Source organism: Drosophila ficusphila, unplaced genomic scaffold, assembly GCF_018152265.1.
Source record: "Drosophila ficusphila isolate 14025-0441.05 unplaced genomic scaffold, ASM1815226v1 contig_791, whole genome shotgun sequence".
Classification (NCBI taxonomy): domain Eukaryota; kingdom Metazoa; phylum Arthropoda; class Insecta; order Diptera; family Drosophilidae; genus Drosophila; species Drosophila ficusphila.
In genome coordinates this window covers 10,529,635-10,545,789 of record NW_025064737.1, presented here as the reverse complement: position 1 = coordinate 10,545,789, position 16,155 = coordinate 10,529,635, and the positions used below count along the sequence as shown (strand labels likewise).

Here is a 16,155-nt window from a genome sequence, read left to right as displayed (position 1 = left end):
TGCCACTTCGCCAAAGAATATGATTAGGGGTACCCACTGGCTAAGCATATATATATAAACGATTTACTTTCATAATTTTAAAGTTCTATGCACCATTTGGTCTATTTAAAATATATTAAAGTATTAAATTCAGTGAAACAAGTTTTTCTGTGGATAGTAAAATTAGTTTGCACTGCTAATGGAATATTTAGCGGTTCTAGCTACGGTCATACTTTCGACCGGCGTTTGTTTTGCTGTAGAGTTTTGTGTTTATTATATATTTTTGCAATTTTGAAAGCATAATATGAAGCGTAGAAGTCAAACGCAGGCTCAGAATGCCGCACCGCCTAATAAAAATATGAAGGAAAAAGCTGGAGCCCTCACAGTGGCTCAGTTAAGCTCCGATGTTGTTTGGCAGGTGGGTGCTCCGCTGGTAAAAACTTTTTAATGCAGATTATAATTTACAAATTAATCCACAGCTGGCATCGCAGTATTGGACGCCGGAGACGAAAGCGGACCATAAGCCATATAGCGCTAAAATCATCGAGCGCATCTACAATGAGGAAATCGCCGGAGGCGGTGTCAACAGCGCACGGCGCATCAATATGCTAGAGTTCAGTCAGTACTTGGAGCAATACTTGTGGCCACACTATCAGCGGGACACCGCCACTCATGCCCACCTCATGTCCATCGTGATAATGGCTAACGAGAAGTTCAGGGAACGCGTCGAGGTGTGGACCGTGTTTGAGAAACTCCCGGATCAGTATCCAGCCTTCTTCCGCCACGTGCTGGAGAGCTGTTTGCCCGCGAAGAAAGCCAAGGAGGCCAGCAGCACGCTGAGGGAGCGAACCGCTCTTTTGATGTTCATTAATCATTGCTTCAACAGTATGGAGATCGAGCTCTGCCGCGAACAGGCCAAGCGCCTGGTTTCCCTTTCCATGTGGCACTGCCTGCAGCCACGTAGGTCTCTTTAAGTCCTTTTAAATCCTTTGAAGCTAACCAACATTCATTTTTTAAGGCCGCCGCGAGCAGGAGCTTCGAGAGGTGCCCGAGTGGCGAAAGTACTGGAAACGTCTGCTTAAAAAGGAAAAGGACAGCAAGCCAGAGGTCCTTTGGGAAAGACACTTCATGCAGAATCTTATTATCGACTTTCTGCACATACTAGAAAAAATTCCAGCCGAGGGCGAGGTAGCTTCCAATGTGGTCCACTACTGCGAGCGCTTCCTGGAATTCATCATTGACCTGGAGGCTCTGCTGCCGACAAGAAGATTCTTCAACACAGTTCTGGACGACTGTCACCTTATTGTGCGTGCTCTTTTGTCACCTCTGGTTCGTCGCGAGGAGGGTAAACTGTTTGGCCAGGTAGGTGTCAGACTTCTCTTTTAATTACTATCTCGTACAGCATAAATTAGTTAAGTTTAAGTACAAATCTCAATGTTGGACATTGCTAAACTACGAAAACACTTAAATTAGTGTGGACGGTGGCTTCTCAGTAGTCGTTGCCGTTCATGTAGTGCAATTCATCGCCCCAGTCGTTTGCGGAGGGTGGCTCGTTGTAGCAACAGCTCTTTTTCAGCAGAAAGGTCACATGTCGCTGGCGCAGCACGCAGATGTAGAGCAGCAGCGGTGACTGCAAGGCATTAACTACGATATGGGCATACAGCAGTCCTTCCAGCTGCAGCCAGGACATGATGAGAAACAGCCAGGCTATTGACATAACCAACAGCATCAGTGAGAACATGATGAAGCTGTAAAAGAAAGATTATTTAGTAACTAAAAGAATTTTATAAATTTGTCATTCATGAATCATGATCAGTGAATGATTGACTCACTTGGCTTTTAGCTTGTGCGCAATTCGACCATAAACCGTCCGCCGATTGATCAGCTTTCTTGTGGTCACATAGAAAAATATGTTCACCAAAATGGTGCATGCAATTGGTGCAAAGAATATGCAAATGCCAAGCATGCCGATCGTCTCCTGCTCGCCTACCATCTGCTCTCGTTTGTAGGACTCTGCATCCAGGAAGAAATGTGCAAATACAGCCATTGCAGCCATTGTAGCTGTGCATCCCCACGCGTATGCTGAGTAGTAGCAGTACTTCCTGCCATCCGTAACTCGCAGGAAAACGTTCCTTGAACGAAAAGTCTTCCAGATGTAAAAGCCGAAACTATTCAGCCAGAAGAAGGCTGCGAGCAGACTGAAGCACATGATGATGTCCGCCACAATAAAGCTAACATGACTAGTCAGCTCTGTAAAGATTCGCACCAAATCTGCAGCCTGGCTGACCATCAGGCACATGGCTATTGTTGTAACAATATTGCCAACTAAATCTCTGCTAAATGGACACAAAATTAAGGCATGAAGAAAGTCGGACTAAACATTACTGCTCACCTGAGTGTAGGAAGTATAAAGTAGATAATGGCGATGACCAGGAGAATGATTAGTGAGATTCCATGGAATATGGGGTTTAGGATTTTGCGCAGCAAGAAGTTGGAGTCACTCCACTTGATTTCTTTGCGCGCCAAGCAAATCTTTGCATAAAGAGCATGCTTTTCTCCTGTGCTGGAGGTGGCCTGAAGTAGGATTGTAAAATTATATATTTTTAACTACGTTAAGTTATGATTAATCCTACCCTATCGATGCAGTACAATCCCTTGTCATAATCGTGGTATCGTGGCTCATGACTTTCGGGAAGGTCTTCCTCATAATCTGTTTGTATTCCATGACGCTCCTCTTGCTCATCCTCGGCATTAGTGTAATGCCTTAGAACACCATTTTCCAGTAGCACTAGCTTATCAGAGCTCTAAAAGTAGCAAATATCTATAAGCTTCTGTAGAACCTGTACAATAGACGTGAGACTCACCCCATCGTAATGGTATATGGGCCACATCTGCATTGATCCGCAGTTGGGAATGCCAATGACGAATTTATAGTCAACTTGTCTATTCTGTTCCCCTTCATAGCTGGTGAACATCGGCTGAAAGTAGTCTGCAAATGGAAACCAATGATAAATAGAGAACACAGAACGTGGAGAACCATTAAGACTCTTCAAGTTCTTGCCGCCTTTGTTGGTCTTCTGGATCGGAGGGGAGCCATAATTTCCTTTCCCATTCTTCTCCTCTATAAATATTTACGCTCCAAGGCAAAGAACGTGAGCACTGCAATACATGTTCATCAGCTGTTTTCCAAGTTTTTGCCATTTGTGCGGATTTGTTCTCCTCCAATTACCGCAGCTGGGATGCACATTTGTTCCATTGATATGCTAATCCTACCTAAACTTGCGGACATTCGGTTCTTTTAATGCAAGTGTTGATTATGTGCTGTGCTTTTTTGTTTAGAATTACTCAAATGCCTTTGATTACAAATCTGATGAGATCAGTTCGCTGCCTTCCGGCAATGATTCAGCTATTCTATATTGTAACATTTTTATGTGTCACCTTAATGGCAAATCCAAGGTCGTAACTATTGATCATTCCTGTATGGTATTGCTAGAATTTTGATTTAGTTACTATGACGCCTTTTGTTACAATCATTCCCCGCAATTTTTTGGTTGCTTGTCAAACATTAATCTGGTATAGTAGATATAGGCTGTTCTAAATTAGCAAAGCATTCGTATAAAATATCTTGTTGAGAAACTTTTCGGCATCTTTTTAGAACTGAGATCATTTAACATGTCAAAAGAAAAGTATTTAGCCATTAGTTCCGTCTAAATATTTATGGAAAGGAATCAAAATGACTTTTACATCAATCTAAGAAAAACAAAAGCATCCATAGTACCTTGCTAATGGATTTTCCGGCTCATTTCCTTTCTGAAATGATGATATTCCCGATTGAGGAGTCCCCCATCAAGTGGCTGCCTTAAAGTTTAAACAGAAGCATACCCCACGGCATAAATCATAATTCTCAACAGGATTGGGGCCACTCTCTGTTTGTGTTAAGAACTTGCTTGGGGGAGAGGGTGAGAGGGAGGAGGTTGGGGTTTTGTAGCTGCTGGCTGCGTTCCACTGATCCACTGATAGCCAACAAATGGGCCATTTAATGTTGGGCGTACATATGTTGCATGCCAGGAGGGTAAATCCATAAAGTTGAATGCCCAACCGAATGCGCTGTGGTTGTTATGGTAACTTTTCCAAAAGGGGTCAGGAGTTTTCCGCCTGACCAGCTGTTGGACTCACCCGTTTCGTTGACCTGCTGGCACTCGTTGTCCACGTGTATCTCGAATTTTTCGCAGCATTTGTTGACCAACACCAAGTTGGGATCGGTGGATGGAGATGCCCCACTAGTTACATGACTGGTTACCGGTAGAGGTTGCGAAGTAAGGAGTAATACTGGAAGCAACCGAATCAGCAGAGCGGAGCAGCTGCTTTTTTTTGCATATTGCCCGTCTGCAAAATGCGCGCCAAGCGTTTTTACGAGCATCTTTTGCTCAGCGGTAGCAGAGATACACAGATACAGATACAACTACACTGGTAAGCGACCGTTTTCGTTGTTGTTTATGTGGATCTGGGCTTGTTAAGAAATGCGTCATCAAGTTGCCGGCTGTGAGCCAAGATCATGACTTGCATGCCAGAAACAGGGTAAGACGACACTTTTCTGTATAAAAACACACCCACAAAGTCACTAAAGCCGGGGACGGGAATCAGGCTAACATTCAGTTAATAAACAACACGCGCTTTATTTCCTCTAAACAATATATATATATTGGTATTCAAATAGAAATGAAAATTCAAGAAGAACCATCAACCGATTCCAAGCGACGACAAAAAGCGAATGACTCTCTGTCGCTCGCTCTTTACTTCTAGTCACTAAGTCGGCGAGCGTGTGGAGAGTTTCGAGAGTATCGCTCAACCCCCATCAAAGCGCTCCCTCTCGCACTGAAAACAGGAAAAACGACATGGAGTATACCTCGATTGTTAAATACCCTCTAATCGCCGTTATTGCACTGCACTGCACCACAGTAAACTCATAAAGGGATTTAGTTCCTAATTAAACAAGCTTTTTGTTTCTTAATTTTATTTTGGAAAGATCAAGAAATCTTGGTGGTTCTTTTCAGGATCAAAAAATCTCACTCAATGTTACAAGTCACACACGAACCTTATTTACCTTTTGCTCACCTAGGGTATGCAGAGTTGAAGCAGGGCTTTGAATGCACTTCTCCCTCTTTCTTTCCCTCGGGTTTCCTCTTCCTACTCTCTCTTGTTTCAATTGAGCGACGGAAATTATCAATTGGAGCAAGTAGTCGGTACAAGTAAAGCAGGAACCGGCACTGTCTACATGTATGAGTATGCGAGGGCTTTGTTTGCTCCTCTAGTATCCCCCTCTCTTTCTCTCCGCCAGGATGTGGCTAGATGTTGCAGGGTGATAAGATGCAGATGTGTGCCTTCCCCTAATGACGCGTGCCATGTCATCACACTTGTCCCCTCGCACCTCCACAAACACTTGAAACAAGAAAGCAACAAGGAGGAAATCTTCTGTAAAAATTTCCTTTTAGATTAAAGTAAGCCAGAAATACCCTTCAGTTAACCTTCACCACAGATTTGTATTGAACACACACGCATATATTGGGTTTCAGGGAATGTCCCTCCTTCTCCCGTAAGGACTTCCGCTTGCCGCTCACCTGGCTCGCCTAATTAGCACTCTCTCTCGCACACAAAGCTATGTATCTTTAGTTTGTGTGAGTGGTCTTGCCCAAACTGATGACGTATCAACCTTTTTGGGGCAGACCAACCGGCTTGGCTTATATTGTTCGTCTGGCCTTAAATACCTGTAGTGCAGCTGAAATTAAGAGAGGCAAAGAGAGTTTGCGTGAGTTTGTAGAATTCACGAGGCAGGTAGTAAAACAACAGAATACGTTCCATTCAATGCACGCGTTTGGGGAAGCGGACAGGAGCGGATCAGGGGGTTTGAAATGATCCCACTATATGAGTACTTCTGCCAGTACATAATATTTCCAATAATAACTTGAAAAAGTTTTGTCCGTCACTATTCTTGATTTTTAAATGCAAATATTATATTTTTTTTATGTGTAATCATCCTTCTTGACGAATTGCAATTATTCTTTACCTAAAGCTCCTGGATATGCTAAAGTTTTACACCCGCTTCGAGATCAACGACGTCACTGGCAGCTCGCTCACGGATCACGATATGACCCAGCTCCACTACAAGAAGATCACCTCTCTGCAGCGGGCTGTGTTCGCCAAGTTCCCTAGCCTTCGGGTATTTGCTTTGTCCAATGTGGCCACAGTGGACAATCGGGAGTCACTGGAGCAGCACTTCGGTGGATTGGATGGAAAGGGACTTCTGCAGATCGCCACGTTCCTGAATCTGGTTCCCGAGGAGGTGGTGGCACCTTTGGACTGGCATCGTGTGGATGAGCAGTTTCTACGCGAGCTGCTGATTACGCGCCACGAAAAACGCTGCTCGCAACTAGAAGCACTTAATGAGATGCCCCTGTATCCCACGGAGCAGATTATCTGGGATGAAAATATAGTGCCCTCGCAATATTATACCGGAGATAGCTGTCTGGCACTGCCCAAACTTAATCTACAGTTCCTGACCCTCCACGATTACCTACTGCGCAACTTTAACCTCTTCCGTTTGGAATCTACTTATGAGATTCGGCAGGATATCGAGGATGCCGTAAGCCGTATGTTGCCCTGGCAGTCGGAAGATGGAGATGTTGTTTTTGGAGGATGGGCAAGAATGGCACTGCCCATAGCCAGTTTTGCGGTGGTCGAGGTAGCAAAGCCGCATCTTGGCGAAAAGAAACCTTCTAGGGTACGCGCGGATGTGGGAGTAACGCTTTCCGTTCGGCGGGAAATCAAGGCCGAATGGGAGAACCTTCGAAAGCACGACGTCTGCTTCCTAATAACCGTAAAGCCAACGCAGCCTTACGGCACGAGGTATAATCACCGGGAGCCATTCATTCCGCAGGTCGGTTTGGTCAGTGTCCGTGGCTGCGAGGTGGAGGGCATGCTGGATGCCAACGGGCGTGTCATAGAAGATGGACCGGAACCAAGGCCGCAGCTGCCAGGTGAACAGCGTTGCTATCGCGTGTGGCTGGACTCGAATCAGTACCGCCTGGATATGGACGATCTACAGGAGGTAAGCATTGGAAAGCAATGTGACTTGCAATATCTTATTTATTACCTTCAAAACTTAGGGTGCCGATGATGTCTACGAGAGCTTCAACATCCTGATGCGTCGCAAGCCCAAGGAAAATAACTTTAAGGCCGTTCTAGAGACCATTCGCCATTTAATGAACACAGAATGTGTGGTTCCGCCTTGGCTGCACGACATCCTCCTGGGTTATGGAGATCCTGGAGCCGCTCACTATAGTAACATGCCCAATCAGGAACGCAGTCTTGAGTTTAACGATACCTTCTTGGACTACAAACATTTGGAGGCCAGTTTTCCTAACTACGAATTGAAATGTGACGTTCCAGAAGAAAAGCGACTGCCGCCCTATCGGTTAATTTTTGAGGATGTACGCATTCATAAGGATAGCGATGACGAGGAGAATGAAGAGAAACAGGAGACGGAATTACCCAAGTCCATTGTTGTTCAGCCCTATAAATACGAGGAAAGGGGACCATATCCCAGCGATAAACCTAAGCAGTGAGTAATTGAAACCGACATTTAATATTCTGTTTCTGACCATTCCATTCCAGAAACTCCATTCGCTTTACACCCACACAAGTGGAAGCCATTCGAGCGGGCATGCAGCCAGGATTGACTCTGGTGGTGGGTCCTCCTGGAACCGGTAAAACCGACGTAGCCGTGCAAATCATATCGAATATTTACCACAACCACCCCAATCAACGCACCCTGATTGTGACACACTCCAATCAGGCGCTGAACCAGTTGTTTGAAAAGATAATGGCCTTGGACATCGATGAGCGGCATCTGTTGCGTCTCGGTCACGGCGAGGAGGCCCTGGAGACTGAGAAGGACTACAGTCGCTATGGACGAGTCAACTATGTACTGGCCAAGCGCATGGACCTGCTAAGCCAAGTGCAGCGTCTGCAGGAGGCTCTCGGCGTGAGTGGGGACAATGCTTACACCTGTGAGACAGCCGGCTACTTCTATCTTTACAACGTGATGGCGCGGTGGGAGAAGTTCCAGAGCCAGATGAGCGTGCACAGGGAGGAATCGGATACGGAGAAGCTAAGATCCGTTTTTGAGAAGGAGTTTCCTTTTGCCAAATTCTTTGCGGATGCTCCGCAACCTTTGTTTAAGGGCGCAAACTATGAGGAGCTAATGGACACAGCCTCCTCCAACTTCCGATACATATCGGATATATTTACCGAATTGGAGGAGTTCCGCGCCTTCGAACTTCTGCGGACGGGCTTAGATCGGTCGAAATATCTGCTCGTTAAGGAGGCCAAGATCATTGCCATGACATGTACGCATGCGGCACTAAAGCGTAAAGAACTGGTTAACCTCGGCTTCCGATATGACAACATCCTTATGGAAGAATCGGCCCAGATCCTGGAGATCGAAACGTTTATTCCCCTGCTTCTGCAGAACCCGCTGGATGGACTGAATCGTTTGAAACGTTGGATTATGATTGGAGATCATCACCAGCTGCCGCCTGTGATCAAGAACATGGCATTCCAGAAGTACTCCAATATGGAGCAGAGCCTTTTCACCAGACTGGTGCGCCTGGGAGTACCAACCGTAGATCTGGATGGACAGGGTCGTGCCCGGGCCAGCATCTGTTCGCTGTACAAGTGGCGGTACAAGAAGCTGGAAGACTTGCAGCACATCTTTGAACGGGATGAGTACAAAAAGGCAAATGCAGGCTTTGCCCACGATTATCAGCTCATCAACGTGGAGGATTTCAAGGGAGTGGGCGAAAGCGAGCCCAATCCCTACTTTTATCAGGTGAGCAGCAACTTCTAACTACTTAAAACTCAATCTAATAAATTTTTTTACCCACAGAACCTTGGGGAGGCGGAGTACATTGTTGCAGTATACATGTACATGCGTCTGCTGGGTTATCCCGCGGAGAAGATCTCTATATTAACCACTTACAACGGTCAAAAGCATCTCATCCGCGACGTTATTAACGCCCGATGTGGCAACAATCCGCTTATCGGTTGGCCGCACAAGATCACTACCGTGGATAAGTACCAGGGTCAGCAGAACGACTACATTCTCATCTCCTTGGTGCGCACCAAGGCGGTGGGACATCTGCGGGATGTGCGGCGTCTAGTAGTGGCGATGAGTCGTGCTCGTCTTGGTCTATATGTGTTTGGCAGGGTTTCCCTCTTCAAGAACTGTTTGGAGCTTCAGCAAACTTTTAAGTTGGTAAGAAACATCAAGGAAATTTTAAGATTTCTGTTTTCTATAATTCAGTTTTCTTGCAGCTCACACAGCGACCTCTTAAGTTGAGCTTAGTACCCGAAGACAGCTACCCAACAGATCGTTTTGCAAGTGCAAGTGTAGACAATAAAGATATCAAAACGATCGAAAACATGTCCGAAATGGCACAGTTTGTCTATGAGCGTTATATGGCCAAAATGGAGGAGCTTAAGGGCACTCTACCCTCAGAGGAAGAGTTGCAGGCCATGCGCAACCAACTGCCACAGGAAGACGATGATGTCGTCCCAGAGGAAACTTCTGAGGAGCCTCCTGAAAAACGACAAGCGAAGGAAGCTCCCGTGTCAAAGCAGAAGACTACAGAAGCCTTCAAGCCCACACCGATTCTCAACGAAATAAATGTGGACGAGTCGGAAATGGATCAAAGGGAACAAGTTGAAAAGGAAGCTACGGAAGAACAAACGCAGGAATCCACACCTACTGAGGAAACATAGTTCCTGTTAATTTGCTCAAATAATTTAATTTCAATAAGTTCCAACAAAGTTTAAGTGACAAATGCAAAACACATAGACCATACACCATAAATTTTCATCTACTTTTTGGGTGCGGTTATGCCCTCTAGCTGAGCCTTCAGCTGGGCGTTGGTCTTCTTCAGGAAAGTGATTTCCTCGGTGAACTTCTTCTCCTCGGAGGCTCGCAACTCGGCATTGCGCCGCTCGGCTTGCTCCTGTTTCAGTTTCATGTCGGCGATAATCTCCTCGAGCGCCTCTTTATCCTGTTCAAGAGTCTTGACCCGATCACGAAGCATCTCCTTTTCCTCGTGCGCCTGCAAGGCTTTGCGCATTCCGAAAGCCACGGAGCTGCAATAAAGTGTCTCGTAGGCCTCCATAGACATGGCGATCTCATCGCGGATGCGCAGCAGTAGCAGGCCGCGCTCGGAACAGTTTATGGTCACCTGACGAATAATCTCATCTGCAGGGCGAATGTTAACTAAATTTGGAAACAGGGAAATGATAGATAGTTCTTACCAAAACACTGTGAGTAAAGCTCACGGCGGACTGGACAGATGCCCGTTTCGCGGGCTTGAGTTTGCTGCAGCCTCGTGTCGAGCATCTCCTGTAAATTAATCACATCCTGGCGTGTGGCCGGAGTGCTGGACACAGACTGCTGCCACAGCTGGCTATCCTCTTCCCAGCAACGTGGGGGCAGTATAGAATTTAATATCTCCTCGGTCTCTCGTTTCGTATCTAGTAAAGCGCCCGCCGTTTGCGGCCTTTTCATCTCAATCTCCGTTAGCGGAGCTCCTCCCTTTTTGTCCGGGTGCTTGACCACCAGCACCGGATTATTGTACCGCACCAGGGTCTGGAACTGACCCACGCTGGTTATGTCTAGCTCATCCATTTTGCCGGCGGTAGTTATTTATTTTAATTTAAACAGGAAAAAAAATATATATATTCTAAAACTTGTGTGTGCTTCGGGAATTCGAGTAGTTCGTTCAACGATTTTGTTGATTGGAAAATCTGAAATGCCTGTGCTGGGAAAACTCCTGGGGGTGTGAGTTTGTTATTTTCCATGCGCCGGCTAGCAACGCTCGAAACTGGGCAACCACCGAAATGTATTTTTTTTTTGTGGCACACATGGTAGCAAATATCAACAGGTGAAAGGTAACACCATGTAAGTAAATTTTTCTTTTTTACTGTGTCCTGAGAATTGATAATTAAATTGTGTTTGGTTGATTGATCGTTAGCACAAACAGTGCGAGTCCATGATTTTCCAGCGAAAAAGGTTCTCCAATCGTAAACAAATATAAACTCTGAATTACTTATTTGTATAATATGTTTAATGTAAATGCAAACATAAATGAGTTTCTGGCTCTGTCCGTGAGGAATCGAACAGCGGTCAAAAGTAACTTAGTTCGTTGCACATTTCCAATTCTCTCCAACTTAAAATACGTACTTATGAGTATGAGCAAGTTTGGCTAATTAAACTAGGGTCTAAAGAACTAATTGTTAGCGACACAACTAAACGTAGAACGGAATTGGAAGAGCAAATAATTTAGTCTTTTTAGTGGTACAACTTAGGCTGTAGACGCATTTGATCGCCATTAAAACTAATATCGCGGAAGTATTCGAGAGGATTGAATTGTGTAGATGCAGATGTAGATGTACATTAGTAACTCTTACATATTCATATCGTTTCATTACGGCTAGACATTGTCAATATATAATAGTACATATATATTATTGTCATTATTTATGCGGGAGAATTTCCTCTATGGGTTCTTGTAGTTCTGTCTTTGCTCCTGGCTCTCTATCCTGTTTACTTGAGTTCTAGATAAACGCTGGCTTACCAGATCCAACTACGCTATGTATATACGCTCTCGCTATAGGTATTTGTATGTGCTATGTACGTGTTTTAAATATTGTTGGTATGAACGCAACGGCGAACTCAAAGATGCAACAGAACGGATTCGGTTTAACTAAACCACGGCAAGGGCTTGTCTACTACACAGATACACAGCTACTACATAATTTACACATCTTGTTGGGCAGCAGATCCCATTGTAGCTTAAATTAGCTCGGCCACGGCATCGTCTCCGTCCCGAATGGGTGCCTGGAAAGTGGATCCTGTGAACTCGTACAGCTGTAAGGAACCAAAACAAGGTTAATTGTATCCTTCAGTTGCTTTTTCTTAGATCTTACCGATGGCGCCCTATTGTTTCTTAGCGTGGCATAGTCCGCAAACTCAGTCATGTGCGGATCCACGCGTGCCAGCAGAAGGCCAGCACCACCTACTCCTCCCGCACTGGCGCCACCACCGCTGCGCACAGATCCACCTCCACCGGCACCACCGCCTCCAGTAAAACGATTCTGATTATTACGCGGTTGGATGGTCGCATAGGTGTTATCCACCGTCTGTCCCACGTGATGGACTTGCTCCAGTGAGCTGCGATGGTCAAGGTGGCCTGGCGCCTCAGAGTTGGAAATATGATCGGGCTCCGAGAAAACCTGCATTGTCAGCTCTTGCTCCTCATACAGTTTCAGTTTTCTAGATGAATGAATTACACAGATATTTAAAACCTCTTAAATCCAGCTAGTATAATTACGTACTGTTCTATCCACAGTGGATTTTCTGTAGTGTTCAGGTCTTCGATTATTTGTTTCTTGATTAGGGCCTCTTTGCGACGCGTCTCCACAGGAACCGATAGATTCCAGTGCTTCAGACAGCAGCACAACACAATAAAACTGATAACGCCCACGAAAAGCACAATCACCAGGGCCACCAGTCCAGCCACAGCTAAATCAAATTCATCTTGGACAATGGCTATGTAGGCGGGCACAACGTTTTCAATGGCAAAGCCAGCATAGTAATCCTAGAATGCAAGCAAACTTGCATTAAAATAAGAAACGGGATTAAGGTCGTAAGAAACTACCTTTAGATAATCGTAGTTCCTGTCAATGTCCTTGAGTATCTCGTCAACGGGAGCAATCTGTTGGGTTTGAGGATCCACGGCATGGAAGTACAGGTCACACCAGTCCATGCGGATGCGACCAATGGAGTCCAAATGGAACCGAATCTCATCCACAATAATGCGGTGCTGGGTGGCATTGCGTAACTCGGCGATGATCTCCTCCTGCTCCTGGTAAACCTCCTCCGGCGGACGGGAAAGGATTACACGCACAAGCTGAGTTCCATCAAAGACCCAAATCTATATAAAATAAAATTAATTAAAAATGTTTTTTGGATTATTCTTCGGCTATTTACATTAACTTTGGTACTGGCAGATCGCTGTGGCTGTTCCAATTCTCGGGCAACAATCTCCAGTTCAAAACGATCCTGGTTGTATTCGGCCATGATTGTGTTGGCGGTGATTCGGCCATCCTGCGAGATAGCAAATGGACTGGGAACAATCGATCCGGTGGCTTTGGTGGCACCAAACTTATATAGATTGGAGGCGACGATCATAAACTCGATCTTTGCGTTTTTGCCTTGATCCGCATCGGTGGCATTCACCAGCGTGATAGCTGCACCCATCTTGGCATTGGCATTTACGCCGGCATAGTAGACAGGCTTCTCAAAAACAGGAGGATTATCGTTTACATCCAGCACGGTGATGGCCACCTTTGCAACTGTGTTATCCCGATTCAAGGTCTTTATTGAGAACGAAGCACGTTCCTCTTCAGAGATGTGCAGATCTGCCTTGATGCTGGCCAAGATGTATAAAGTATACACATCTGTTTCTTCACGATCAAGGCTCTTGTTTGTGTAAATGTCGCCCGTCAGTTTGTCCACATAGAAGGCTCCATCCTCATTGCCCAACAGCATGTAGTAGAATATATCCCGATTGTGTTTGCTCCTCGAGGCAGCTTGAATATGACCGATTTTCACATCCCGACCACTATTCTCGTTGATTGACACCTTGTAAGGATTGGAGGCATCGGGAAACTCTGGACGATTTTCGTTGGCATCCACAATACTGACGCTGAGCAGACGTAGCGACTCAAATGGTGGATTACCCGCATCCCGGGCCACCAGAATAATGTCGTAGCTATTAGTAAAAATCCAAATTAGAAAATGTATCTATATTAGTTAAAGTCCACTTACTTTGCTCGGTTCTTGCGGTTCAACTGAGTCCTGGCTCGCAATTCTCCTGTCACTTCATCGATCTTGAATTCCCCGGTTTGCTGCTCGTTTCGGTTGTTCACCTGCAGGTGGTAGCTGATCTTCCCGTTCTCCTCCGTATCATTATCCATTGCCTTAACGGTGAGCAGAAGATAGTCCGGCTGGACAATATCGCCGGGTATCTCAATAGTCGCATTGGATAGAGCGGGTATAACGAACTCCGGCTTGTGACGATTAACCCTCAAAACAGTAATGATCGCTTTGGCTGTGCTCTCCATGGTTCCAGATCCCTGGGTATCGCGTGCTGATATCGTCAACTCGTACACGCCATGTTTTCCGGTCAAACTTTGTGCAGGATACACAATGCCCGACTGAGCATCGAGTTTAAAGAGCGCCATTTCGTTGCCAGCCGTGATGATGTAGCGAACATCCCCATAAAGACCTTCATCCTGATCGATGGCTTGCACTTGGAGCAAGGCAGCCGGAGGTTGATAAGCGGCATTTTCCGCTACCGTGGAGTTGTAGACATCTCGTGTGAAAACGGGAGCATTATCATTGACATCCAGAATGTTTATGTGGATCTTTTAGAAGATAAATATAATTAAATATAAAAGTAATTAGAACTCCTTTCATTTTTTAATGAGGGTTGAATTTTATAGCCTTTGTGTAACTCACCGTTGCCGTCGCTGATTTCTGGACAGTAGCAGGAGCCTTGTCCTCAGCCACAACGGAAAGTGTTAGCTCCTTGATCTGCTCCCTATCGAGTATAGAGGCATTTGCCACCATCACGTTGCCCGTGTAGGCATCGATGCTGAAGTGCTTATTATTCTCCCCAATCAAAGTATAAGTGATCTCGCCAAAAACTCCTACATCTCCATCCCGTGCTTCAACCTTTCCTGCCACAGTTCCCCGCGGAGAGTTCTCCGTCAGGTTGAAATAGTAATCGGATTGAGAGAACTTTGGATCATTGTCGTTAAGGTTTATGATATCCACAATCACTTCAGCAGTGGCTGTCAAGGCGGGAACACCCGTATCACTGACGGTTGCCTGGAATTTAACCTCCTTGACTGCCTCGTAATCCAATCGCGCAATGGTGTAGATCACTCCGCTGGTCTGATTAATGGCAAAATAGTCATTGTCACTGATGTTGAATTCGCCAATGCTGGAATCTTCATCGGTGGCCTGCAGAGTGGTCAGTACGGTGCCCACTGGTTGCTCCTCTACCATTTGCAGCTTGATCTGCGGCTGTTCAACACTCCATGGTGCATTGAAGCGCTATTAGAATGAAAAGATTATTATTAATGTACCTTAGGAAACACAATCAAAATTAGCTGCTTAAATTTAAAGTGTGATTTCTCAGCGTAAAAAGCATGATCAATGAGTTCTCCTACACAAAGCTTAAACTTCTGTTCATCAATGTCTTTGTCATATTGCACAATGCCACTTATTTGAATGTATATCGCCTATATGGAGACTTAAGAAATGTTAAGGATGAAGTTGATGGCTCTAATGAGGAGATTTGGATCAGGGAAATCTTCACTTTTCTCATCAGTGGTCTCATAGTTGTCCGATTCCTATTGAGCTTTGTTGGATTAGCTTCGAACATAGTGGCCATGTGAGTGATTTAATCATGGGAAATCTTTAACTATTAAGCTTAACTTGTATCCATTTTAGATATCCCATTTTAACTAATTCTCAGGCTGAGATGCTTATGCCCACCATTATTGTGCAAGCAATTGACAATGTGATCCTGAATCTCTATGAGATTATTTTGGGCTATGGCAGTTTGTGCTATCTTTATCCTGAAAGTACAGCTGTTTTTATCTATTTTCTTTTTAAGATGGCGGTGAAGATCGTCTGCAGCATTTCTGCACTGTATGTATTATATATGACATTAAAAATCAAAAATGTAAAGCGCCTAATTTCATAACTTTAAAAGAAATATTTATTCCGATCAGCACAATCACTTGGTAAGTCTGCTAAACTTCAACGAGGAGTCCCAGAGCTTTGGACCAGATAGTGTGGATGAAATTGAGTTGGCTAACCAAAATTTTGATGTAGCTAGCTAAACTTAAGGATTTCCCCCATTAAAAACTATTTGTAATAATTATTGTACTAACCGGTGGAATCTTGTTGACATCAATGATTTGTATAATCAGCAATCCGCGACCCTAAAATGTAAATAGGATTATAAAAACTTTAAATTGTTTTTTATCTAGTAAAAACCT

At 44.9% G+C, this 16,155-nt stretch overlaps 5 protein-coding genes across 8 annotated transcripts in view; 2 read left to right on the top strand and 3 right to left on the bottom strand.

Moving 5' to 3' along the window:
• Positions 1–199: 199 nt before the first annotated feature.
• Positions 200–9,889, top strand: LOC108102025 (RNA helicase aquarius). 2 transcript variants are annotated; one of them, XM_017206627.2, is made up of 8 exons: positions 200–397; positions 459–939; positions 998–1,341; positions 6,050–7,084; positions 7,143–7,597; positions 7,651–8,866; positions 8,924–9,292; positions 9,352–9,889. In XM_017206627.2, the coding sequence occupies exons 1-8, from the start codon at positions 284–286 to the stop codon at positions 9,796–9,798; spliced, it is 4,461 nt and encodes a 1,486-aa protein (XP_017062116.1). In that variant the 5' UTR covers positions 200–283; the 3' UTR covers positions 9,799–9,889. The 2 variants fall into 2 exon arrangements, with proteins under 2 accessions (XP_017062116.1, XP_017062117.1); XM_017206628.2 differs by lacking the exons at positions 200–397; positions 459–939; positions 998–1,341 and adding an exon at positions 5,898–5,917.
• LOC108102027 (probable G-protein coupled receptor Mth-like 5) lies at positions 1,343–4,753 on the bottom strand. 2 transcript variants are annotated; one of them, XM_017206630.2, is made up of 6 exons: positions 4,156–4,753; positions 2,844–2,968; positions 2,613–2,783; positions 2,372–2,553; positions 1,812–2,315; positions 1,343–1,727 (listed from the first exon to the last, which is right to left on the bottom strand). In XM_017206630.2, the coding sequence occupies exons 1-6, from the start codon at positions 4,397–4,399 to the stop codon at positions 1,469–1,471; spliced, it is 1,485 nt and encodes a 494-aa protein (XP_017062119.1). In that variant the 5' UTR covers positions 4,400–4,753; the 3' UTR covers positions 1,343–1,468. The 2 variants fall into 2 exon arrangements, with proteins under 2 accessions (XP_017062119.1, XP_017062120.1); XM_017206631.2 differs by having other exon boundaries at positions 1,812–2,312.
• LOC108102028 (putative inner dynein arm light chain, axonemal) lies at positions 9,805–10,875 on the bottom strand. The gene is made up of 2 exons (XM_017206632.2): positions 10,333–10,875; positions 9,805–10,276 (listed from the first exon to the last, which is right to left on the bottom strand). Exons 1-2 carry the CDS (start codon positions 10,703–10,705, stop codon positions 9,897–9,899), a joined length of 753 nt encoding a protein of 250 aa, XP_017062121.1. The 5' UTR covers positions 10,706–10,875; the 3' UTR covers positions 9,805–9,896.
• Positions 10,876–11,122: 247 nt separating this feature from the next.
• Positions 11,123–16,155, bottom strand: part of LOC108102024 (cadherin-87A) — a 59,623-nt gene continuing 54,590 nt past the window's right edge. Inside the window, exons 10-17 of the mRNA XM_017206626.2 lie at positions 16,048–16,098; positions 14,603–15,202; positions 13,910–14,508; positions 13,070–13,853; positions 12,738–13,013; positions 12,415–12,677; positions 12,007–12,352; positions 11,123–11,947 (exon numbers count right to left, since the gene is read on the bottom strand). Of these exons, the coding sequence (XP_017062115.1) occupies positions 11,873–11,947; positions 12,007–12,352; positions 12,415–12,677; positions 12,738–13,013; positions 13,070–13,853; positions 13,910–14,508; positions 14,603–15,202; positions 16,048–16,098 (2,994 nt within the window). The 3' untranslated portion in view covers positions 11,123–11,872. The remainder of the gene's footprint in view (positions 11,948–12,006; positions 12,353–12,414; positions 12,678–12,737; positions 13,014–13,069; positions 13,854–13,909; positions 14,509–14,602; positions 15,203–16,047; positions 16,099–16,155) is intronic.
• Positions 15,255–16,131, top strand: LOC108102030. 2 transcript variants are annotated; one of them, XM_017206633.2, is made up of 3 exons: positions 15,255–15,542; positions 15,602–15,802; positions 15,867–16,131. In XM_017206633.2, the coding sequence occupies exons 1-3, from the start codon at positions 15,298–15,300 to the stop codon at positions 15,994–15,996; spliced, it is 576 nt and encodes a 191-aa protein (XP_017062122.1). In that variant the 5' UTR covers positions 15,255–15,297; the 3' UTR covers positions 15,997–16,131. The 2 variants fall into 2 exon arrangements, with proteins under 2 accessions (XP_017062122.1, XP_017062123.1); XM_017206634.2 differs by having other exon boundaries at positions 15,886–16,047.

Coding starts and splice junctions, on each gene's coding strand:
- LOC108102025 (XM_017206627.2), top strand. CDS start 284: ATGAAGCGTAGAAGTCAAACGCAGGCTCAGAATGCCGCACCGCCTAAT. Junction 940..997: donor GTGGCACTGCCTGCAGCCAC/GTAGGTCTCTTT, acceptor TCATTTTTTAAG/GCCGCCGCGAGCAGGAGCTT. Junction 7,598..7,650: donor CCCAGCGATAAACCTAAGCA/GTGAGTAATTGA, acceptor ATTCCATTCCAG/AAACTCCATTCGCTTTACAC.
- LOC108102027 (XM_017206630.2), bottom strand. CDS start 4,399: ATGCTCGTAAAAACGCTTGGCGCGCATTTTGCAGACGGGCAATATGCA. Junction 2,784..2,843: donor CCATATACCATTACGATGGG/GTGAGTCTCACG, acceptor TGCTACTTTTAG/AGCTCTGATAAGCTAGTGCT. Junction 2,316..2,371: donor TTTATACTTCCTACACTCAG/GTGAGCAGTAAT, acceptor GTGTCCATTTAG/CAGAGATTTAGTTGGCAATA.
- LOC108102028 (XM_017206632.2), bottom strand. CDS start 10,705: ATGGATGAGCTAGACATAACCAGCGTGGGTCAGTTCCAGACCCTGGTG. Junction 10,277..10,332: donor GCTTTACTCACAGTGTTTTG/GTAAGAACTATC, acceptor TTCGCCCTGCAG/ATGAGATTATTCGTCAGGTG.
- LOC108102030 (XM_017206633.2), top strand. CDS start 15,298: ATGATCAATGAGTTCTCCTACACAAAGCTTAAACTTCTGTTCATCAAT. Junction 15,543..15,601: donor GCTTCGAACATAGTGGCCAT/GTGAGTGATTTA, acceptor TATCCATTTTAG/ATATCCCATTTTAACTAATT. Junction 15,803..15,866: donor GTCTGCAGCATTTCTGCACT/GTATGTATTATA, acceptor TAACTTTAAAAG/AAATATTTATTCCGATCAGC.